The sequence below is a fragment of the Chamaea fasciata genome, unplaced genomic scaffold (genome assembly GCF_029207755.1).
Source record: "Chamaea fasciata isolate MVZ Bird 193981 ecotype frontalis unplaced genomic scaffold, bChaFas1.0.hap1 SCAF_1, whole genome shotgun sequence".
Taxonomy (NCBI): Eukaryota; Metazoa; Chordata; class Aves; order Passeriformes; family Sylviidae; genus Chamaea; species Chamaea fasciata.
The window spans coordinates 35,267,966-35,292,489 of record NW_027094086.1 but is presented as its reverse complement, the minus strand read 5'-3'; the positions used below and the strand labels follow the sequence as shown (position 1 = coordinate 35,292,489).

The following is a 24,524-nucleotide window of genomic DNA, read 5'->3' as shown; positions in this document are numbered from 1 at the left end:
AAACATATACCTGGAACTAGAAGAAGGACTTTTTCATGACAGATTGTGCCAGATCCCAGACAGCCTCTCCCCAAAACGTGCAGGGCTGTGCTGCACATCCCTCATGAGGTTAACTGCATTGCCAGGATTTTCAGCCCCCCTTCCCATGGAAAGGGCCAGCTTGAGATTTTAACCAGCATGTGTGTTCAGTGTCTTCCCTGCCCCAAGGCTCCTGCTGGCAGCTCCATGGCAGTGCCCAGTCCAGGCTGGCGGGAGCAGGCTCCTCACCAACACCCTCTCTGCCAGGCAGAAGACTGTCAGTGACTTTGCCGTGCAATTGCAGATGGCTTTTAGACTGGAGCCATCTTCACATGGTGCTCAACCTGTCCTTTTACATGCGTCCTATCAGAGGAGGAGGGAGAAGAGGAAGAGGAGGAGACAGAGGATGGTGAAGGCTTGGGTGAAGTCCACACAGAGTCATCAGGAGAGGAGGAAGAGGTGGAAGAGGAAGGGGCAGAGAGAGCACCACAGGCACCTCAGCAGGACCCTGAAGCACAGACTGCAGGGGGAGAGCCCCTGGCTGAGCCCACTCCAGCAGCACTGCTGGCTGCCCCAGCTGGTCAGGTAAATGTCTCTGCTGACCCACTGCCCTGCCAGTTATGCTGAGTGCACCTGGCACAGCCAGAAAATGCTCCCGTGTCCTGTGGGCACCATAACTCAGGAGCAGGGCTAAGGGAGTCGATGCACTGGAGGGCAAAATTATTTATTGCCCTTCTACGCATATATGCAACTTTACTTTGACCTGTGCATGTATCACTTGATAAGCAAAAAATTAGCTGCTAGATAAATTAAGATATACATGACATACATAAGTTATAAATAAAAAAGACTCCTGTTGGGAGTTATGTGCATTGAAACGAATGTTCTGCTTGCTGTGATTTAACTCAGACTAACTGTTATAAATGAGATGATTGTTAAAATATTTATACTAAGAGAATTTGGCATTCTCTCTGGATTTAGGAAGCTTTCCACCACCAGTTTTTAGATTATACTTCTAATCTGTTTTCTGTGAAAGGCACTTGCTGCCTTCTGCTCTGATCAACCCTGAGATATGTTTAGGTAGATGCAGTAATATCATTCACCAAACAGGGAGGAAACTGGGTAGATGCAGAAATATCATACACCAAACAGGAGAGGAAACTGCCTCTTACAACCTAACAGCAAACAGGTTCAGGGTGTGAATATTTTAGGCCAACACTCTTCTTAGGGAATTTGATTAGAATGAGACCATAATTGCCGCATATTCTAAAAGATGTACATTAAAAATATTCTTCATGTGCTACTTTAGTTTGTCTTGCATACCATTAACTTAGCAAATTCTCCTCTTACACAATTTACTCAGTGAAGTTGCTGAGGAAGTAAAGGCTTCTATGAATATATTTGAGAAGGCCCATGTGAAAACAAGAAAGCACACAAAGGATCTTTGATTGTAGCAGGCTTCCCACATAAAACAAGTGAAAATAAACATTATAAATTCATTCTTTCTTTGCTCTAAAAACGTGTGTTTTCACCCATCGTGTAAAGATGGGTGAAAAATCAGGCTTTACTGTTTTAATCAAAATTCAAAGATTTGCACTGACTTAACTAAACTTGTGTTCCCTAGCTGATGCAGGGTTTTATGCAAACAAGAATTAGACATTAACAATTCTGCCCACCAACATGAATTCTCTCTTTTCTAGGGCTAAAGTGAGAAGGGCACAGCATGCTACTCTAGAAATTGTAAAATACCATTAGGAGATAGTCAGGTGTGGAGTCAGACATGGTATGTGGGTGTTGTGGTATGGGGGATACCTGTATTTGAGTTTTTGTCTTCTGGTGTAAAAAGACAAAGCAGAAATGCAGTGGTGATAGGAGACTATGTGTGCAGAAACCCAAAGAGCTTGATGCAGGTAGAGAGGTGCAATTCACTTGGCTGCTCCTCTTCCTGGTAGAGCAACAGTGCTTGGCTGACAGCATCGATGGCAAGGCTCGTGGGCAAATGCTTCTCTGCAGTATTCCCTTTATTCTGACTGCTTATATCAACAGACTCATTGGCAAAAGTGTTACTCTTGACCTAAAACACAACAAGCCATTTGAAGGTACCTACCCCTGTTGTTCATGGCTTGTATGGGTTCATGAGGCTCTTATGCAGAATTTCTTAAGTTTTTAGAATTGAATTGAGGGTTCATCTGAATTAAGGAACACCTTGCTCACTCCATTCTCAGTTAGCACCCCCTTCCCAGCCAGTTCTACCCTCCTGTTCTATTTTTGGGTTCATTTATTTTCTTTCTCTTCTCTGTGTTATTCAGTATAGTTGCTTTTGCTTCGCATTTTGACTGCAATTTTTCCAGATCATATTAGTAGGACAAATCTATGCCTTGCAGTGATATCTAACAAACACAACATGCAGAACAATGTGACTATAGCAGGAAGGTAACGTGGTGCACTCTGCTTGTTCTTCTCTTTATCTGTCCTGATTAAGGATGTTGTTGTGACACCAAGTGGTTCTCAACAGACTCCCGAGTCTGACACTCGAGTGCCGGCCACAGCAGAAACCACCGACCCCTTGTTTTACCCTAGCTGGTATAAGTCCCAGTCACGGCAACCCAGCAGTCCAAGCTCAAACCCGGTGAGTGAGCTGGGGAAAGTAGGGACTCCCGTTTCTCCGGAAACAAGTGCAAAGAAGGCAGAAGGCCCAACAGCAGCAACAATCGAGGAGAGTGCACCAGGGAGTGGTAAGGAAAGTAATGCCACTGCAGTGATGTCCAAGGTCAGTGCTTCCGATATCACCCCAGAGGACTGTGACGTGCAGCGAGGCGGGAACAGCAATTGTTAAGGAAAATGTGACTTCATTTTCCTCTGCATGCTAAAGAATAACAGTCTCAAAAACATGAAACCAGCACGAATTGTCATTTCAGCAAATCCACTGGATTTATAGATGGTTTCAATATGTGACAGAGTGACTGTAGCTTCAAAGCAGCATGCTGGTGGTTGCTTGTGCTTACCTGCCAGTGCACCTTGCTTGTGCCAGCTGTTATCCAAGTCACTCGCACACAGGAGCTATTGGAGAAGCCGGTGATGCCTCTGCACATCAGATATTTGCATGTGATAGTGGCAGAGAAATCCTGTGCATGAGATTACTCTCATCACCTGCTGAACATCTGTGTATGTGCCGTCCTACCATGGCTGGTTGAGCAGTTACGGCTTGGCTTCACCTTCTGCAGCTCTGTGGCTGCACCTGGAGTGCTTCCCCATGTGCAAACACCCAGAGCCTTCTTGTGTGTTTGATTGCCTCTCAGTACGGAGTGTGATTTCCTGGGTTCAGATCTGTGGCAGAGGGTTTGCTCCAAAGATTCTTGAGACTTGATTAAAAGAGAGCATGAAGATAATATGTTTCAGTTCAGTGTTAGACACTCAGCAGTGTGATGGGATAATAGATACTGATGTGTTGAATACAGGAGAATATTTTTCTTAAAATGGCAATATTAGAGTTGGTATGAAATGAATTTGAATAATCCTCCTCAGCACATGTATATGAACTCCACACAGGCCAAAGATACAAGGAACAGAGCTGAGGGAGCTGTGCAAGGATTTGCACATTACCCCAGGTCCTGCTCCAGTGTCTGGTTGTCCAGCCCATGAGCAGCATTCTGCAAATCAAGCCATCATAATTTACAGGTTCTAGCTGCATGTTTTAACAAAGCAATTACCTGTATGTGTGCAATGAGAGGAGATTATGTGTGTGTGTGTGGGTGAGACAGAAAGCAAAAGTGGGTATTATTTCATTCTGTTTCCTTTAAGTCTGGAGATGACTATATAGCATACAGAAGCAAGTATATAGTCAACAATTACAGACTGTATCACAATAGATATACAATCACGTGCCAGGCAAAAAGTTAGGAGAAGAAGTCCACAGAGATATGAAAAAAGGGGCACTTATGTTCTGCTAGAATCAGTGGCACTTGAATTTGGTGGCTGACTTCACTGACTTTCTTAACAAAAGCAACATTTGACCACTAAATTTCAGTGGCTATTTTTGTAGTCAGGGTTTGATTTGAGAATATTTGAGTGGAATCAAAAACAAAAGTACCTTAAAATTATCAAATCTGCTATGACATTGTCTCCTTAAGTATATTCGAATTGAGCTGGCAAAAAGTAAATTCACAGTCCAATTTATTGGTGCTGTTTCTTCCTATCAGTTACACTGATGACCAGGCAACCTAACCTCACCATTAGTAGGTAAATTCTGTACTAGGTTAATTTCCTGGGAGCTTGCCTAAGTGTGGTCTGTGTCCCTCAGCCCCAACAACAAGAAAAGGAACAAAACTTGTGTTTGATGTGGGCAGCTGTCTGAAAAACAACAGCAACCTGGTACCCAGCTTTCCACATTGAGTACCAGGAGCAAAAACGGGTACATAGGAAAGGTGTCCGTTCCTGTTGGCCTGTGAGTTTGGGGATGCTGCATCTTGATACTTTCCCAGCTCACAGGTGACACTGGCATTTTGGAAGAAGGAGGAGGATGTTGTGAAGAGTAGCTGATGGTTCTGGTGATGTGGAAGAAAGGAGGAGGGGAAACTGCTGATAGGATTGCCAATGGGCTGGAGACAGAGCAAGAGATAGGAAAGCACAAGAAGCAGAAAAGTGCAGAAGCATAGAAAAAGCAGAGTGACCAAGTGAGGGTGATGCCATGAGATAATGCTGTGGTCAGATCCAAGGATCTGGGCTGAGATATGTCTATGTCACAATGGAAATGACTGCTGTCGCAGGGCAGTGATGATTTGCAAGTATGTGAACTTCAACTTTGTATTTTTCCTGCATGTGGTTTTACACAACCCACTCTGAAATGCTATATTCCCTTATTTTTTTTAAACCCCAGCTGATGTTCTTCACACCACTGTATTTACTCCCTTCCTCTAATTAAAGTGTATCATGGAAAAGTGCTGTGGAAACAGAGCTTTTCCATGGAACATAGTGATAATGACTAGTTCATGCGATGACAACACTGGTGAAGCACTCTTCTTATTTTCTCACAGGAGTTAGCATTCTGCATAACACTTTTGGCATTTCTTATCATACTACATCGTCTTTGGAATCTGATTCAATACATGATTTGTACTTTCCTGGGTAGGAAATATTTCATTTTACCATTAACTAACAGTTCAAGTAGTGTATCTGGTGATGTTCCCACAGAGCTTAAAAGGATTTCTTTCCCTTTCTTCCTATCCAAAAACATCATGCTAGTTCACAATACGAGCTGCTTAAATCATTTCTTCCTCCTCACAAATGCCACCCTTCAGCTTACTCCTGCATGGTTAAACATTGCATCTCCCTGGTTCAAAATGAAAAGAGACACTTGCTCTTGCAAATATATGGGCTTGTATTTCAGTTGCTGTTCAGATGACCAGCAGGATGGAGAATCTGTTGGTTGACAGATGTGAAGAACACCAAGCTTGTTCAGTCCAACATATAGGGGAGGAAGAGTTGGAGACTAATGACTGCCATCAGAGGGGTTAAGGTCAGGAAAGCGAATCCACCAAATAATCTTGCTGCCAGCATTATCATGGCAAGCAAATCACCTGTGCTCCCTTGGGTGGATGGCTCGAGTCCCACTCTCCAGAGGTCCCCATGGAAATAGTGGAAAGGGTCCACTCACAGTCCAGCTCACCCCACATTCCCTGCAGGTCCCACCACAGCTGTACAAAGCTATCTCTCCCACATTCCCAGTCAGCATGGAGTACCAATCATGGCCCTGAAAAGCAGCATTTGCAGGAATCCCACCCAATTTGGACAAAGACTTTTTTTCCTTAAATCCCATTATTTGCTGAAATATCCACAAGATCAAGGACTAAGAACTTCACTGCCAAGTGAAGTCATCCCAAACACAAGCTCTGTAATCTAAACCTTAAATATTCCATAACATCTCTTCTGGAGTAACCTCTTTTTTGGTAAACAATATCCATTACTCAGTTCTTCCAGTTCCAAACTCGTGCCCCTCTTAGGTAAGACATACATGTGTGTTCAATTTTCAGTGGGATATGACTGATCTACAGAGAATTCTGGATTATGACTGGGATATTTAATGTTATTTACTGAAGACCAAAAACCTCTGACTCAAAACAACTGTAGTTAACTTTGGGTATTTGCTCAAATGACAGACAAATTCAGTGTTGAGCTATTCTTCAACACAAAGATGTTTGGTTTTCCCTGCTGACTTTCTGCACTGTTCTCTCAGCATTGTACATGATATGGAACATCTATGAGAAATGACGAATTATTATTCAGCTTTTATGTGCAGAACTTCCAGCACTATGACTGAAGAATATCTCTCCGTTAAAAAAATAAAAAGGGAGAGGGAAGAAGTTATCATCTACACTTTAGTCACATAAATTAATCAAAAAGATTCCCTCTCTGGTAGTAATTTGAATTTGAAGAGCATTGGACAATGCGAATCTCAATTAAGTTCATGGATCATAGTTTAATCTTCATTTACTTGTGTTTGTTTTTGAAATTTTTTTGTATTATTACTAAAGGACATAGAGGTTGTTTTTACTCCTGGGAAATCAGGCATGTGAAGAGCACTATGCTTTCTTTTCCCCTCTCTTTCTTTTTTTAATTCAGAAGACCTTTTGAAATCAAAAACAGACAAATGCAGAAAGCTCTTATTTCTACCATTTGAGACCTCTTTCTGTGTGGTCTCCAGTGACATCTTTATGATTTATTTAATAATGAAGTAGAAAGGAGGTGAAGGAAAAAGACATTTTGGTCTCAGATTCTATTTGCATAAAAATGGTTTTATTTTCCATGCATAGGGAAGTGGCTGGTTAGACAGTTTATGTGTCTTTATCTTTCATATGAAAGATCAGGTCACTGCCCTTGTTCCTTTGTATGATAAGCCCCTGAAAGCCAAATAACAAAATTACTTTGAATAACTGTATAATTATTTATAATAATAATATAAATTTGCATGACTGTGATCATAAGAGGAGCATAGAATTTATTTTCAGGCTCTTTTAAAAGAATGCACCAATAAGGTTTTCATCGTTTTTCAGCAGCAACAAGAGAGCAGTTCCCCTATTAATTCCCAACATTTACTTTATTTAAGGATTTTTTCACTCTAAGAAATTGTCTTGATGCATCTATAAATTTCCTCCAGAGTGTGGGAGAGTGTAGCAGCAGGGATAAGGCAGCAGGAGTGGCAGCCCACAGGTGTACAGATTGCTTGGTATAAGAGGGGCCAAAAGAAGATTATTCAGCATGAACAAAATACATAACTCTGCATCAGACAGCTTCATCCTTCTTCAGGGAGTGCCTAAGTCAGCAGTGTGGTCACCACGGGCTGCTTCTGCCTCTGACAGAGAATGAGAGGCATCTCCAGTAACAGAGAGTTCAGCAGCAGCTGCTGCCTCTCACTTCGCACCTCTTCCACCTGCCTGCTGAGCAGGAGGTGACATTGCTCCCAACCCAGCTGCCCCTGTTCGGTGTCTAAAGCTGGGGGGATTCTGAGCCTCTGCAGATGACAACCAGCACCAAATGATTACAACATGGGGAGAAGGAATAGCATCAGTGAACTGCCTTGCCACCATGGAGACGGATGTATTAGTGGCAGGTGACACAGACATAAGCAAGCAGCCCTTTCCAGTGCATGGGTGAAACAGATCTTGGAGTCCCACAACTTTCCCCAATCATATTTTGTCGGCAACATGTCTCATGCAGTGAAACCATATAAATTTGTGAGCATTCATGAAGGTCTTGGTTTGTCTGTGTCTGTGGTTACCCAGTTTATTTCACCTAAGATGAAGTACTGGACCCTGCATTCAGTTGCACAAATACCCCACATAAGCAAAGGGCCTGTCTGTGGCTACAAAGAACTCCAGCATATACATTTAATCTGAAAGGAAATGCAAGTTAATCGTCCACAAACAATAGCCTGATCTAATTTTCTTTTGCAGCCAGCAAGTACAGTGCTTTAATTCCATGAGGATACAAAATATAATCAGGACTGAACTGTTTGGGAGGAGAAATACTAATGGAATGGCCTATGCTAATCTTATTTCATTAGTTTTAAAATTTTCTATTACTTGCTTGCAACCTTATGCCATCTGCCAGGATTACCATAAGGACAGTCCTCTCTGTATTCATGTACTGTAGTTCTCTTTGCCCTGCTGCTGCGTATTTCGATTTCAGCTGGTGATCCTTCAAATTTTTTTTCTGCAAGACAGCTTTAAATCACATCAGAGAGGTCAGTATTTAGCCAAGTTTTAGCTGATTGGTTGTCATGTCAATATGCGGACAACATGGACGAAATAAGAGCATTGAAAACCAAAATAAGGCAAAGAGATTACGCTGTGGTCTTTGCTCACATACGTCCACTTTTCCATCAGGGTATAAAAGGCATGGTCCCACATTGTAGCACAGCGCTGCTCTGGAATGTTTGCACCTACTTTAAGCCAGTGTTCCAAGAGGGATTTCTTGCTCAGGAGAAGGCAGCTTTGCAAAGCTGGATCTTGCAGGAATGGTGCTAAGAAAGGGTCTCCATTCTCTCTTGCCCACCCAACACAGCCTTCCCACCTTTTCCCCCAGACCAGAACAAGATGTTTGTTAGCATCAGCTGCAGGCATAGCCCAGGTAGCTCTCGTTCCAGAAACCAGCTGCTGCTCCAAAGGCTCTCTGCTCCCTGCAACAGGGGAGTGCTAATTAGCGCTAATGAAAGATCCAGGGATGCGGACAGCAAAAATCAACTTGATATTTGCAATCTAGATCTTGGTATACTTGTGTTTTACCTTTCCTTAGGTAGAAAATTGATGGGTTTATTCCTGTACCATTAAAAATCTGCTAGGTTTGACTGAATGAAAATGAGTCATCTGTCCTCCAAGAAGCTGAGCTTTTTGTAGGAGAGCCTTGAATCAGCTGGTATAGAAGCCCAAATCAAACTCTGTTTCAATCTTCTTCCCAAACATCTCTTAAATTTCACACAGGAAGGTGGGGGGGAGGGAGGAGGGAAAGCGTTCAGCCTGTACCTGAACTACAGGACAAACACTAGATGCAAGAAACTCAGTTAGCAGTCAAGAAATTCTGCCTTTGCTACTCTGTAGTTTGACTCCGTGAGTTGGGACTCAGTGATAGCAGTTATGTCTGTGGCCACTCTGGCTGATGTTCAGTTGGTGGCAAATTTTGCCTGTAAATTTCCACTTTGTATCTTGACTTTGTGCTTCAGGTGAATTTTTTCCCCTCAGTTTGGCAATACATGCAGAGGAAATCAGGAAAGTCTTGATTGTTCCTCTTTTAACACCTCCCTCTCCCTTAATTTTGAGAATTATCTGGGTGATTCAGAGGCAGCAGTGATGAGTCGTGAGGGCAATGCATTAAGACCAGATTTCAGACAACAGTTTCTCATAATTAGTATGAGAGGCAAATACTTCACCTGAAGTTTTCTCTCAAGTAGTCTGCTCTGCTGTTTGTCTGGTGAGTCATAGATACCATCTGATTTATGGATATTTCATTTTTTTCAATCTATTACTAGTAGAAGGATCTCCACAATGACAGTTTGGGCAAAATTATTTTTCCTGTTGCAATTAATACAAAGCCAGGCTCACGTAGACATTGTCTTTCTGTGACTAGCTCATTTCAATACTGATTTCTACCTCCATTCATCCTCCTCCTCCAAGCATCACTCATTCTGCTCACTGTTAAGGAGTTTGGAAAGGAAAATAGAATGTAAACAAAAAATGTTTCTTAATCACAGCTGAACTGTTGCTGGTTTACATCACATTAAGGCAGATGTATGTCACAACTACACAAACCATCTGCTTGTGGAATATTTGGTTAGTTATCTTACTGCCTGGAGACAGCCCAGGCTTTCAGTGCAGCCATTCACTCACCTCCGGGAAGCTGCACTGGTAGTCCTGTAACCATAAGAGATAGATCAATATTTAAATGTCCTTAAATCAGCCTATGTGATTGAAAATCCCACTGGTGGTAATTAGTCAACTGGGCCTAAGCCCCAATGTTTGGATAGGGGATGATTCCACTTGCAGGGTTTCCAAGCTGGTGAGCAGGCGAGGGGCTGGGCTGCAGCACCCTGCAGTGCCCACCTACCATGCATTCAAAATAAAGACCAGGGGGGCTGCATTTGCAGCCAAAATTAAATGGAAAATAGGGAGACAGACATATCAAACAGCGATGATTCAGTCTGGTGTCTCTTTTCAGGTAATATATATTCCTGGCATCTTTGCAATAATCTTCAGGTCATTAAGTAAGAGACCAGTGACTAATTAAAAAAACCTGTTATCCCTGGCTGCCAGCCAAGAGGTGCTGCAATGTTCAAACCATGCTGCAGATGTCAAACACAGACCTCATGCCTTTGACTGAACAGAGAATGAGGATCTCACTGTCCTGGAGGATGAGTGATCTGAATTTCTCATTGCTCTTTTCAATTTAGAGAGCACCCTACAAAATCTGCCTGAGTCTATCTCAGCCACTGAAGGTGGTGATCAAAATACAGATCAGTCACTCAGAGCACTCCTGGCTCAGCACTTCTGTACCCAGAAGTGGGTTTTGTTCATTATTAAACACTTGCTGTATGACTTCTTCTGTTACAAAATGCCTAACCGAGAAAATTTAGCTGTCATTTGCCCCATTAGTGGTGATGAGCCTCTTCAACATCTGGCAAAAGATTTCTTTTTAAAGTACATTCATTTTTATATTTATGCACAATTTCAAATTTTAATTTTATAAAATAAATCATTTTTTTTAAAAAATACTGAACTTGTGCCCGCCCAGATGCAGGTCAGTTCCAAGCTTGCCTCTGGTGACAGTGACTGTGATCTGTACTCTATACCCTGTTGATACCTGGTCAATAACTGTGACTGAATCCAAAGCTCTAAGAGCAGAATTTATCACAGCTTCCTTGGACTTCACCTGAGAACAGTGTGAGATGGACAGAAGGAAGCTTGATTTAATATCTTGCTCATCACTTGGCTGAGTGCTGTGCAAGCAGGCCAGCATTGCTAACGGGCAAGCAGAGATTACAGTGTGAGATTTGACGTGACAGACATCCATCTGGGCAATCACAGTGCTACTCACTGAGCAATTTTGGCATTTTGGAGCAGAGTCATAGTGTGGATAACAGCTTCAGTTGCTGTGGTTGCAGTAAAGGAGCAGATTCAGGCAACTGGAGACATGGTAAAATGAGCACGCAAAGAAAAAGTGGTAGCAGCAACAGCTGATGAGGAAAAAAAAAATGCTGTAACTGTGGCCAAGACTTCCTTTTTCTGTTACGTGGTGGCTTTAAGGAATGGCAACAAGTTGCTTTAGCTGACAGTCTGGCTTTTTGTCCTGCACCCCCACTGGTTTTGTCTCTCAGAGAAGCTGTGCTGTGTCCACAGTTCACACCTACCACTCTCACCCCCTGCACACTTACAAGAGCCCAAGTCAGTCAGACACTCACAATGTGAGCAGCACAGGATGAGCCTCCAAGCATGGGATGTGTATGTCTACACACCTCAAAGCTATGCTGACTCTGTTATCTGATCCCATGAATGGAGCTCCAGGATGAATCACAGTCTGAACTATCACTCTGTGTCATTCATTGGGTTTCCAAAAGTGCCATTTGCAGAGGAAGAGAAAGCTTTGATGTACAGAAGTCCATACTAGTCAAAGGAAAGACTGCCCGACAGAGACAGACAGGACATTAAACCATTACTATTTTTGCTACTCCTCCCTGAAGGCTAATAGCAAAGTTTTGACAACATGGATTAGATTGATTACTGCCACGGAGAAGTTCTTGGAAGGTCTTTACTTCACATTTAACCTGTTAATCTGAAGTCATATCTATTTGTGTGACAAAGCAGCAGTAGGAGGAAGAGGGAAGAGCTGGTATTGATGAGTAGCTTCCTGGCACTGGTGACCAGCATGTACTACGTGACCAGCATGTACTACGTGACCACCACTCACTGGAAGTGAGCAGAAATGCTAAAAGGCTGATTGATCAGGAGGTCCCAAAAGACCTCCACTCCGAGGGGAACAAAGAATGGTGTGGATAGATGCAGGACAGACTGTTCTGATCATGCAGCCTTAATATTCACATGTTTTTAAGACTCTCCTCTTGGGCTTCCTTCATTTTCCTGGACAGTAGAAGGACTAGGTTTCATGCAAATATGTATTTAATTACTCTCGATAAAAAATTGAATCAATGAGGTGCAGCAATGGGTCAAATATTACACAAGTATGTTATTTCTGCCTTTTCTTCTTTGAGTCATGAAAAATAGGTGGGTTACATAAGGGAACTGTATTTCATTTGTCCCAATTAATGCTGAGAAGAAAACTGCTCTCCCGAACCATGCTCTAATACAGTTTCCACCACAGGTTCAGGTGTCTGGACCTCCCTGTCCTGTGGGAGATGCGTGGAACCTATACCAAAATAAGCCAGCTGGGCTGTTTTTCTCTGAAATATATTTTACCACTTTGAGATCATTATGTAAGAGACTCTGCATTAGACATTATCTGCATAATGTTGATTGAAATATAGTGACAATCTATTGAAGAAAGGCATTTCCTCCCAATGGACTTTTAAAATTCTTTACTGACCACTTTTAAGAGAGTGACATGACTGTGTCTGATGGAGCTTGTCTGTGCATATAATTTTGCCTGCTACCTTATATATTTCTGTGGCAGGTAATTGTAGCAAATATTTTGTAGAATGCTCTGTTGATTCCTACTGATAAAAAAAAAAAAAATCCATGCAAAATAAGCAGCCTCTTAGCTTTGAAACAATATTGTTGTGACAGCTGCCAGGTGTTATGCTGAAGGAGCTAGACTGCATAAAAATATGAAAACAAAATGCTTGAACTAAAGTTTAAACTATTTAAAAATAACCTGTTGTGCTCCCTTTGTTTCCGCTGCCTGGCAGGGTTGAGTGCCAGAAGTGTAACACTTGACATTTGAGGCAGACAAACATAGCCTACAGATTCTGTGATTGCTTTGCAACCAGCTAGCATTTTTTAATCATGCCTGTTCTTGTCAACACCAGGGGTTGTTTCTAAACAAGCCAGCTAAAAATGGGAATTAAATTTAATTTCTAGCTCGTTTTCTGAGGTTACAGAAACCCTAGAAGCAAGAAACCTGTATTTTCACTGCTTCTCTCTCCAAGACCCACACTTTCTAACAAATTCACACCCTTGCTCCCCTGCTGGATCAAGAGGAGGCAGCAAAGGCACTGGGTAGTTCATGTGCCTCTAAGGGTGTGAATCCATTTTTTCCTCTGGCAGCAAAGGTGATTCAGGGTTTGTTGTTTTTTTGGGGGTTTTTTTGCCAAATGGCCCTGCCTCTTATTGCTTTATTGCTGCCCAGATGCCACCACTTACAGGGCATTTGTACTGAGGCAGCTGTTTGTTGAGCGGTGCTGAAATCAAATCATTCAAATGATCCAGGTTTAAAAATATCTTCCTTCACCTCAAAAAAAAAAAATTGTCTTTCCAGTGACATTCCCATTCCTAGCATAGCCCTTCAAAGAGCTGCAGCAATGCAAATGGACAATGAACCATGGAACGAAAGCAGGAAAAGGTGAATGGGGACCCAAGGGGCAGAACCTGCTCTGGTTAGCATTGTTGCTCCAGAAAACCTTCATATGGGTTGTAACCAACCACCTCATCCATCTGTATTAAAGTAGATTATGAAGCCATATTCAGCCCTTCACCTTTCCTCCCCACTTCCTAAATTTAGAGTTTGTGATCTTGTAAAACAATACTGCAGTCAAAGTTCTGAATTCCTATCAAGGAGTTTTTTGATATCCTGAAATACTTGGCTGGATTCTTTTCTGTATAATTGCTTAAAAGCCAGATCTAGTCTAACCCAGTCACCCAGAGTGTTTGTAGAGTGGGTAGAAAGAAACAGGTACCCCCAGAGGGCAAACCACTTCTTTAAGGATGGGACAAATCACTCTCTTGTTGTGCCTTTCTCTAATCACTCCCATTAGAGGGGATGAATGGAGTTTGTTTGAGTGGATATCTTGTTTCTGGATGACTAAAATTTGTCAATACAGATCCCAGCCTTTGTACCTAAAGGCTACAGAGGTTAGTGCTGGTAAAGCAGAAAACAGTGTGTAGACTTCATTGTATTTCAAATATCTAAAAGGTCCACATATTTTTCCCCAGCATAACTAGGATAACTGCTGGGACCTGAAATGAAAATGCTATGACAAACCATCCCACTGACCTCTTTCCTCATCTCCACACCCTTTTACAAGAACCTTATACAGATTTAAGTACAGCACTGCTTAAGGAAGCAAATACTGAAAGATGCTGAATATTTGCAACTTTGAAATGACTCATCAGGCTCAACTCTGAGATCCTTATACTGTTTATTCATGCAAATTCTAGTGTGCCAGATGCTGAGGAGTGCTGAATGGCTGCTCAGTGGGAGTTGTGGTTGCTCAGCACCTCCATAGAATTGGCATGTAAACTCCAGCCTGGACTTTGCTTATGGGAGGAACAAAACCAACCATCAGTCATGCATGGTGTACTTCTCTCCCCACTTCATGAGCTGGCCTGGTGAAAATTCCTGGTGCTTATTGAAAGCACCATCTGATGTCACTCGACACCCCAGGGGAAAACATAAATCAAAGTGTAAGTATTCAGCACTCTCTCAGCATTGGCCTAATGTGATTAATGTAATCTGAGGTAAACACTTTAGTTATTCCTTATTACTTTTAGGGACCCAAAAGGTTGGGACTTGTTATCCTAGGTAATGTGAAAAACAGGTCCTACCTGTGAGATCTCCAAGGCAAAGATAAAGCTCAGGTAGAAGCTTGACAGGTTACCTAATAGCAGTGGACAGATACAATGAAGTGTTGAATCTGGAGTGTCTTAAAGGCATGTGGCAAGGGCTGTGGCATGCTCAGCACTGAGCTTTCCTCTGGAAGCAGAGTAGGGTTGCAGTAACAGGGAGAGCAAGATAATCCAGCATGAGATGACAATGACCTACAGAGTGGTCAAATGCCTTAATCCCAGTGACCGACTTCTGCATTCTGTCTTTCACAATCACAGCCTGGTTCAAAACAGGTCTTTTTCTGTAAAATCGACGGCTGAAATTTTTGTCTTGGACAATCCCAGCACACTGTATAACTCAGAGTTGTGTGGGCTGCTGTTGGAAGGGAAAAATGGACTTAATAACATGGACAAAGTTGCTGCTGCCTCTTTTGACGGTTTCTTGTCTTACACGAAGAGAGCATACCTCAGTTCTCTGTATGATTCAGAGACAAACACTGAACTGTCACAGGTGTGAAAACACAAGCCTAAAAGCCAAGTAATGGCCCTACTGTCAGTTTTGTGCTTGCTTCACTCCTGGCTGGGTGTGATGGAAAATGACTGGTCTTGGAAAGGCACATCAAGGTATTGCAGACTAGCAGCCTGCTGAGTGCAGCAAGGCACAGGGAGCAAATGCCTCATCCAGCCAAACCCAGTGGGAATGTGTTGAAGTTCCAACATTGTTTTGCTGACACAGGAAGATGTCATCACAGCAAAATATGAAGGAGTTAACACATTATGAAATACAGTTTTGGCAGTGATGCAGACAAAGATTGTTTTGCTTGAAATGTACCAGCAGCAGTGGTTAACAGGGTAATGCAGTCAGCTTGCCAGTCTGTCATTGCTTTGTGCTTCCTTTCTTCTTATATATTGGGTTCAAATCCTATGAAACACTCAGCACAACTTTAAACTCATATATAGTTCTTTGCTTTGAAGTTAATCTTGATTTAACGTAAATTTTTGGATAGTGGCTGGTTAGAATAGCAAGTGGAAGTGCTAAAGGAAGCATTCGTTGCACCGGAAGAGAAATAGCAAGGTACCAGTGTGGGTTAAAGAAAAAAAAAAAAAAAAAAGAAGCAAGAATTGTGTTTTAAACCTCTTGCCAGTCCTATTCCTTTATAGGGTGAGAAGTGAGGAGGCTTGTCCCACGCCTGCTTACAAACACTGCTGAGGGCTTGGTGCACAAAATGGTACAACCAGTTTCAAAATTACTTTCAGTTAGTCTGGGCACTCTGACTGCCCTTCCAAAAATAAAGGCAAAATTTTCAGCATCATGAAAGACTAATAAACCACCTACGCTCCTGCATCTACCAAGATCAAGAGAGTGCCAAATGCCTTATAACTCAGAAAGTCTAGCCATGTATTTAGTGTAATCAGGTTGAAAGATTTGCAGTCAGCACTTTCCAGGGCTGAGAGGCAGATCTTCTATAACAGGCCTCAATTAGTTACCTGCCTTTCAGCTGAAGGTTTGGCCCTCTGGGCCCAATTCTTTACCATACTTTTGCCTGACCCTGGGAGACCACCCTTCTCACCAGTTATGCTGGAAATGAGCTTTTGCATTCACGTAGGCAGCTGTTTCTCCCATGTTTTCACCATGCTTGTGGTCTCAATAAAACACATTATAAAGTTAGCAAGCAAAAGCTGTGTTCATCTGCAAGATCCTTGTTTGGATTTTGCAGTAAGTTGCAATGAGTGCCTTGCTTTGAAAATAGGAATCTAAGTCAAAGATTGGTCCACATTTCAAATAGTAAACCAGTTTCTCAGATAATATTTCATTGAAATTAATAGGGGCTGTTTCAATTTAGAGCAATCAAGGATCTTGATAAAAATAGCACTGTAAACCCTAATTAGATACAAATAAAGAAACAGGGATGTATTTCTTTTCATACCTTCATACTGTCTTGTTTCTTGGTGACACTTAAATAGATAGTAACTGGAATGAAGCCCAATAGCCAATTTATACTTAACACACCACTAGTTCTTACTTATTCTTGTAGTACACTTTAACAGTAAGTACTTACAGAAATGCTTAGGAAAATCATCCATCCCATGCTTCAGTGCCTCGCAAGCATCCCCGCTTCAATGTTTGCTCCTGGATGTGTCCATGAGCAGCACTGCTTTAGTAACTTTCTGTTTTAGGACAATTCTATAAATGATTGAGATGTTGGAATTCAGAGGATACTATTTTGTCATTTGCCCTCTATTGAGTAGTATGTTGACATCAAATTGTTCATCTGAGACCATGATGAGGTTTCCAAAGTAAGCTAAAACCCAGCACAAAGAAGACTGTCAGCATGGCTGGTTTAATTTTGGGAATGTACAATAACATACATGTGCATCTAGGAATACAAAGGGCAAAAAATCCTGTATATTGCAAGTTAAATTGTGGTTTTAATGATGAAGACACAAGACTTTCCTTAGCTAGAAAAACACCCATTTTTATATATTTTATCTTTAATAGGATTTCTGATACTATCACAAAGCAGTCTTCATTTGTTGCCAAAGGGATCTGGAACTAGTAAAATATTTCTGCCTATTACACTGCTCTGTTAAATATTCAACTAATTTTAGAAATTTCTATTATTAGCAGCTACAGTATACATGTCCAGATTCCTTTTTCTACTGTAAGTGTAGGATACCTCTGCAAAAAAAAAAAAAAAAGAAGGCTGTAAACTGAAGTTTATATCTCTATATCTATATCTATTATTTATTTCCTATTCCTCATCTGAGTTAAGTTGAAATAAAAGTAATATTAGAAGACTTTAAAGAAAAGAAAAAGAAAAAAAAAAAAAGAAAAAAGAAAACACTTCCAAGGCAGATTTCATAACAGCAGAACAAGTATCATTTTGAGTGGCAATGCACTGGCAATAACATTTGGCTCTGGTTCACATCAATCTGGAGGCCCAGCTACACAAGCCAAGCTGGCTCAGGATTGCTTCTGAACAGGCATTTATCACCTTCAGTGCAATAATATTCCAGAGGTCCAAATCAGGACTAAGCCCTTTGCACAGATGCAACACGCTCACCCAGCATAATCCTTCTTCAGACTCTGGTCATGGCAAAAATCCCTCTGACTTCTTTGGTGTTAGAAGTCTTGTCTTAGCTTCCCAAGTTTCCACGCTCCCTGCCTTTTCCCCTCTTTCCCTCTTCATTCTGTTTCCTTGCACGTTGTGAAATCTTATGGATTTGAATGCAATTCGTATTTTCCTCTTCCATTTATCAACCTTTTCTTCCTTTGCAGCCTGGTTCTGAACCATGCCCTCAAGGACGAGTGGAGGAAGCTCCCGTGAGCAGTGAGAGGGGTGACGAGCCGGCTCGTCATGTCTTCTCTTTCTCCTGGTTGAACTCACTGAATGAATGATGACTCACTCTGGCTGGCTTCTGGTGTGCTTCTCCTCGGAAGGACTGTGAGCACAGGCAGCCTGGCTGCAGTCAGCAAAGAAACTGGCCTGGGGAGGGACATCCGAACAGGTTTCATTCCTGGGAACTCTGCTGACCTCCACATCACACCCTTGAATTGACAGACCTGAGAGGGAGGGGAGCATGGGGACAGATTACTTGTATGTATTGTAGTCAGAGTGTTTTCCAATAATTTCTTGCTTCCAAGGGGGAAGAAGCATCACTACAGTTTTAGGCTGAGCACTGCTAGTTTTGTAACTCACTTGGTGGCACGTCCCCATGTAGGTGTAAACACTTCACCAATGTTCTTAGCTAAAATGCTGGTATGATATTCTCTAGTAGCATCCTTTGCCAACACAGTGTTTCTCCTCAGTATCCTCCTGCGTCCCTGCTTGTCAGTGCTGGTGACTTCAGTGACACTATCATGTCCTTGGCAGCCCCAAGTCAGGGTTGTGTCTAGCAGTACTGGTGCCTCCCAGGCTGCGGAGGCTGAACACGGGAGAGAAGAAGGAAGCTGCCATTTCTTCCTTTGCACTTGCTCTTCCTACTAAACTACAGCAGATGACGCTCACAGAAACACATTAGTTGTAAGGAAGATTCCCAGCGGCAGGAGTGAGGAAGGTGTACATATCAAAAGCACTTGCCAAGACCCCACACAGCTCTGAGTATGTGGGGCAGCTGCTGAAGTGCTGCCCAGTCTGTCCAGCCATAACCTGCGTCCATGTTTTCTCAGCCATTGGTGTGTGTGTACCAAAGGGGCCATGTTCTTACATGAAACCAGAGTGCAGTAAGGTGGTCACAGATACTCACTCAAGGTTTAATTCTAAGCCCCTGTGCTGTGCTGTAGAAAAGGCAGATAGATGCTGACTGTCCTGTTCTGTGTGCATTGCAGATGTTGAGCCATCAAATGAAACCAAATTTGTGTCTTAAAAGAGGCTCTACAAGTTGTACTGAAGGCAACACTCTGTGATTCTTGTCACTGTGAGTAGGGTGTCAACACTCAGTAGTGTTTAAGAGATTGGCAGGCCGCCGGGAGCGCTTGGTGCCATAGGGGACCAGGTGTCAAGCTCTGCACTAGGGTTACGTGTGGATCTTTCCCAAATCCCCGAGCCAGGCCCTCAGTGCACTGTTTTGGCAGGGGCCTGTGTGGGGCCATAAGGCTGCGCTCTGCCCCAGCAGGACTGACGGGTGCAGGCTGGTTAGCGGGCTCTGTGGGGTCAGCCCCTGTCTGGGACACCCATTGCTACCGGCCCGAGTGACACCAACCCTCGTTGGTATCTGTTTTCCCTGGAGAACGCTCCCTGGAAATCTCTCCTGCGAGAGTTTTGGAGGGCTGCACAGGCGAGCTCCTCGCAAAGCTTTGGAACTCGCACAGCCCAGAACGAGCGCCGCCCAGCACCGCCACCGCATCGCCTCCGGCTGCTGGAGCAGCTTTTCCCTGGGATTTGGTTCGGGGTGAGGGATTTACTGTTTTCTCCCAGTCGTCTTGGAAATTTCCCCCAGCTTCTCGCGGGAAGTTTCTCCACACCCACTGCCGCCTCCCAGTAAGCCCCAGGGAAGGGACCCCGCTTGGGCACTGCCGTCGGGACCGGGGAAGCCGAAACAGGGAGGAACCTGCCCTTTTGGGGTGCGGGGAGGATGCGGAAACGCAAAAGAGATGCCGGAGCGCCTCATCGCTTTCCCATCGCTGCTCCCCGGCGGGAGGAGGCTGCCCGATCCCTGCCACAGCGTCAGGAGCCAGGGAGCCCCCTCGGGGGGCTGCACAGGTGGGATTCGGCAGCTCTGGGGGACACCGATTTGCCCTCGACACCCCGTTCCCGGGAGCAGCCTGCGCCGAGGGCGGCGGCGGGGGCAGCTCCGGTCCCGGGCCGGCGGCGTCGGGGCGCGCCTGTGGGAGAGCCCGCGGAGACGGAGCTCCCCGGGGCGGCGGGGGAAACACCCCCGGGGGAGACACAGGGCTCCCCGCGGCTCTGGGTGTCCACGGCCGAGGGTGCCCCCCTGGCCCCGGTGTGCGCTGAGAGAGGCGGAGCAGCCCTCAGGCGTCTAGGCAAGAAAGTCTATCAAGTCATCTTTACTTTGCAGCTTTTATTAAAAATATAAATATTAAACATTCTCTTACACAACCAAATCGACCGAGCGCTGAAAAGATGTTTTATTGTGAAAATGTTTACAGAAAAAAAAAAGTGGATTGAAAGTAGCTTACAGAGATTTCCCCCTCCCACCTCCCTGCCCCCAGCAGAAAAGTTTTCTGTCTTCTTGGCACCATTTCTTCCAATGCTCACACATCCCTACGTAGCGATGGCACTAGAATAACTGGGAAATGGAGAAATAAATAAAGGTAGGGGAGGTTACGAACGACACTCGTGTTTCTGCACTTGGTACACGGTTGTGCATGCTAGTCAAGGGACAGAGGCTGTTCGGAGTACACCCTTCTAGGTTTAAAGCTATATAAAAATAAAGAGATGACATCAGAGCAGCACTATGGTACATCGGACGGTGTAATTATTCTTGTGCTAACTGCGGAATCTCTTTGGCAAGGCGGGGAGGGGCCGTTTCACTTCCCGATTATCTCCATCAGTTTCCTGTTGCTGTGAGCTTGCTGCGCTAACTGCTCGGCTCGGGCCATCTCCAAGACTTCTCGCAGGAGGTGGAAAGTCAGATCCAGAGAAATAGGGGGCTCCTCGGATCGCTTCTCCCTCTCCACGGTCTCACCCTCGGCTTCGCCGTCCTCTCGGTTCCCCGGCGAGCGCTCGGGCAGCTGCTGCAGCTGTTGAACCGCCGCCCGGAAAAAGTTGCTGGCGGAGGCTTCGGGCTGTAGGTGGCTGGTGCTGCTGGAGGAGGCGGAGAAAGAGCCAACGGGTCTCTTGTGAAGGTTGCCCAGGCGCAGGAAATACTCTTCTCCCATGCGGAGCAGGACGGGCAGAGTTTGCTGCTGCTGCTGCGGCTGTTGTTGTTGCTGCTGGAAGAAATCTGGCTGGTGCAGAGCCCCAGGGGCGGGTGCCGGGCTCTTGCTGAGAGCTCTGCACTCCTGGCAAGGCAGGAGGGCGACCAGCAGGATTCCCGTGGAGACCAGCAGCGGGATCTTCATGATCGGGGCCCAAACCTGCGGGGGCAGACGGGGGACGGGGGTTGGGTTACAAAGCCGAGCCGCCGCGGCGGAGAGGGCAGCGTGCGGCCGGGGAGGGGGCGTCCTCGCCGCCGCTGTCCCGGTGCTGAAACGCGCCGCTCCGCGCCCCTCCGCGCTCCGCACACCACCCCCGGCCGCGCTCACCCCGGCCCGTCCACCCGCGCCGTCGAGGCGGCCGCTCCGCGCAGAACAACCCCGCGGAAGAGCCCCGCGGGGCGGCTCCGGGCTGCGCCGGCAGCGGCTCCCGGGGACCAGGCTGGGCTGAGACCCTGTGGAGGGTGCACGCGTGTTCGCGACCCGCGACTCTTCACCCACCGGGGGGGCAGGGGAAACCTGGGGTGCCTGTGGCGGAAGGCTCTCCCCACGGGCTGTGGGGTTCGAGCGCCCGTTCCCCACCTTCCCGCTCCTCGCCCGGCCAGGACAGTTCCCCGTATCCCGCGGGACGCGGCGCTCAGCCCCGCTCAGCTCAGGGCAGCGCATCCGCTGCTCGCCCGGGCGCGGCCCCGCACCTACCTGGGGCGGCGGTGGCGGCGGTAGGGCAGGGCGGGCGGCGGCGGGACTCGGCGGTGCCCTGCGTCCCTTCCTCTCGCTCTCCCTCGGAGCCGGCTCCTGGCGAACTTGGGATCAGATTTGGTACTAATCAGAGCCGGGGCGCGGGATTTTTATAGCTTAGACCCTCTCCTGGAATCACGCAGAACTTGCCTAATAAGCTGACGCTCTCCTGACAGCCCGATTGCGTGCCCCGATCTACTGCTGAATAAATCATGGGGGCCCGTCGGAGCGGCGATGGGCCGAGTTTCGCTATCGCAACCCCAAATCTCACGTCCAATTATATCAACAGATATTTATCGCCTCTGCAGTGACGTCAGCCGGGCCGGGGGCCGGGGAGCAGGATGCCCCCCCCACCCCATTGACAAAAATACTTGAATGAGATTTCCTAGCGGGCGCGTACTATGAGAGGTCACTCCGGGGAAACTTTCCACTCATGGGCCGGCCCGCGGGAAGGGACCCGACCCGAACGGGGCCGGGGCTGCTATCCCGAGCAATCTCCTTCTCCATCCCCGGTCTTTCCCGGCCCCCGGCCTCCGCCGCCTCCGAGCCCGCCCGCACGGGGCGGCTGTGGCGGGGCGGCGCAGCAGGCTCCGCGGGGCGCGTGTTTTGCGTGGGTCCCGTCTTTGCTCCACTCGCGGGATCGGCCCGGGCCGGGGCAGTGCTCGCCCTGCACGGCGGGCAGGAGTGCAGCCGAGCCCGCGGGGAAAGGGCAAAGCAGGCGCCGGTGCCGGGAGGGACCCGCGGCAGCGCTGGCACCGGAGCTGCAGGGACCCCGCCGGCGGGAGAGGAGCGGGAAAGCCCCGGTGGTGGCGGGGAAGGCCGAGACAGCCGCCAGGGCCGCCCGGGAGCATCTGCCGGGGCAGGGAGCGTGTCCCGGGGGGCGCTCCGCTCCTTCTGCCCCGCCACCGCTGGCACCCCGCCTGCTGGTCCCGGCCCCGGCTCCGTGCTGCCGGCGCCCGCTCCCGAGGTCTGGCCCCTGCCCCTCTCCATTGCTTCCCCACTGCTTCTGTGGAGGCAACAACTGGTCTTTTTTCCCCTTCTCGACTCCACCAGCTGATCTTCCCCACCTCTTCAACGCCATGGCCGTGTGCTTTCTCAGTTTGCCACCTCAGCTAAGGCCCGCCCCTCCAGCCTGTCCTAATCCCACGTGGAGGTTTTTCGAAGTGTTCTCCCATCACCAGTATGTCTTCAGGCTCCAGACCATATTACATTAATGTCTCCACCTGGGTTTCTTGCCCTCTGATCTCTTCAAGAGGAAGTGCTGCCTATAGAAATAACTTCTGCCCAACAACCATTCCATGTATTACGTGTGTTCTCCCGGTTTTGCTCCCATCATCTTTGCCAATGCCTCTCAGTCGTCCTTCTCCGCTGCCTCAGTTGAAACATCTGTCATATCCTTCCCTTTAAATTGGAGAACTTTACAGAAAACCTACTGGTTTTATCTTGCCTAGACAATAAACTCACTCGAGTGTCTCCCATCGTGGTGAGGATTTGGGACAGAACAGGTGGTCACATGCTATTGATGAGAAGTAAGTGATAAATTTCAACTCAATTTCCTTAATAAAATAACAAAGTTAAAAACACGTAATGTATGAGGTTGGCCACAGCCCAGTTCTGAGCATCTCCTTAGAGATGTTCTAAACTTCAATTTTAGTTAAATCTAGCTCCAGCCTTGGATGTTTTTGGCAAAGTGCCAAAGAATCAGATCTTGTGCATCATGAAGAAACAAATGGAAAACCAAGTAGTAGTAGTAGTAGTAGTAGTAGTAGCAGAGATTTAGCTCTTCATTACCACTTTTTGCTAAGGCATTCATGAACTGAAATGTGTATTACAGAACAGAATATATTGTGTAGCAAGTCACAGCAGCAGTTATTTGTATGCTTTTAAAGCATGTCAGCACAGGTTTCAGTGAGAAGAAGAGGTTCAAAGAAAGAAGAGCTAAGTTCAATCAATTGATGGAAAATGTAAAAGGTACTTAATAAACTCAAACCCTTCAGATGTGCTCTGGGGTGGGTTTTATCACAGTGTCTCCATTTTTAGGTTTAGCATACTCTTTAAAAACACAAAAACCTCTTAAAATAATGTGACCATAAATGTAAAGAAAGAAGATTTTTGTTCCAAATAATATATATATTTTTGTGTGTGTTAGGGGTGAGATCTGGATAAGACAGAGTTGTGTTTCTCCAAAAGATTCATGCCAGTGAGAAATGCCACAGGTTATGCTATGTTTTTAATAATTTACAATATTACTTAGGTCTCTTTAGGCAGACAGTCCCTTGAAAAAATCCAGGTATAGCAAATGCAACATAGAAGCAGGCTGGGGTCCTCAAGTTTTCACAAGAGCTGTACAACCTACCAGTTTCTTCTCCTCCATTTTTTTTCCTCACCCCTGTCTCTGAGCATGGTCTGCAGTGTCTCACAAAAGCTTGTTTCTAAGCCAGCATGGTCTTATTACCCCCACTTTCCTCACAGATCCTGAGTGATGTGTGAGAGGGCTTGCAGCAATGCAGGGAACACTGTGAGACAGTTGGATGCCTTGATAATGAGGAATGTAAAATATCACAGATACATAAACCAAAAAAGTACTTCCCTCAGCACTTCAAATGCAGAACTGACTGCCTAGGAAT

At 45.6% G+C, this 24,524-nt stretch overlaps 2 protein-coding genes across 5 annotated transcripts in view; one reads left to right on the top strand and one right to left on the bottom strand.

Annotated features, from left to right (window-relative positions):
• Nucleotides 1–20,317, top strand: part of TRIM55 (tripartite motif containing 55) — a 36,281-nt gene extending 15,964 nt beyond the window's left edge. The window contains exons 8-11 of one of the 4 annotated variants that reach the window (XM_066180524.1): nucleotides 389–603; nucleotides 2,501–2,788; nucleotides 5,052–5,142; nucleotides 18,061–18,145. In XM_066180524.1, the coding sequence (XP_066036621.1) occupies nucleotides 389–603; nucleotides 2,501–2,788; nucleotides 5,052–5,142; nucleotides 18,061–18,071 (605 nt within the window). In that variant the 3' untranslated portion in view covers nucleotides 18,072–18,145. Of the gene's footprint in view, nucleotides 1–388; nucleotides 604–2,500; nucleotides 2,789–5,051; nucleotides 5,143–18,060 lie in introns of all 4 variants that reach the window. The other 3 variants (XM_066180531.1, XM_066180520.1, XM_066180537.1) reach the window with 3 other exon arrangements.
• Nucleotides 20,318–20,678: 361 nt separating this feature from the next.
• CRH (corticotropin releasing hormone) lies at nucleotides 20,679–22,061 on the bottom strand. Its single transcript, XM_066180543.1, has 2 exons — nucleotides 21,859–22,061; nucleotides 20,679–21,321 (listed from the first exon to the last, which is right to left on the bottom strand). Exon 2 carries the CDS (start codon nucleotides 21,304–21,306, stop codon nucleotides 20,773–20,775), a length of 534 nt encoding a protein of 177 aa, XP_066036640.1. The 5' UTR covers nucleotides 21,307–21,321; nucleotides 21,859–22,061; the 3' UTR covers nucleotides 20,679–20,772.
• Between the last annotated feature and the right edge of the window lie 2,463 nt (nucleotides 22,062–24,524).

Coding starts and splice junctions, on each gene's coding strand:
- CRH (XM_066180543.1), bottom strand. CDS start 21,306: ATGAAGATCCCGCTGCTGGTCTCCACGGGAATCCTGCTGGTCGCCCTC.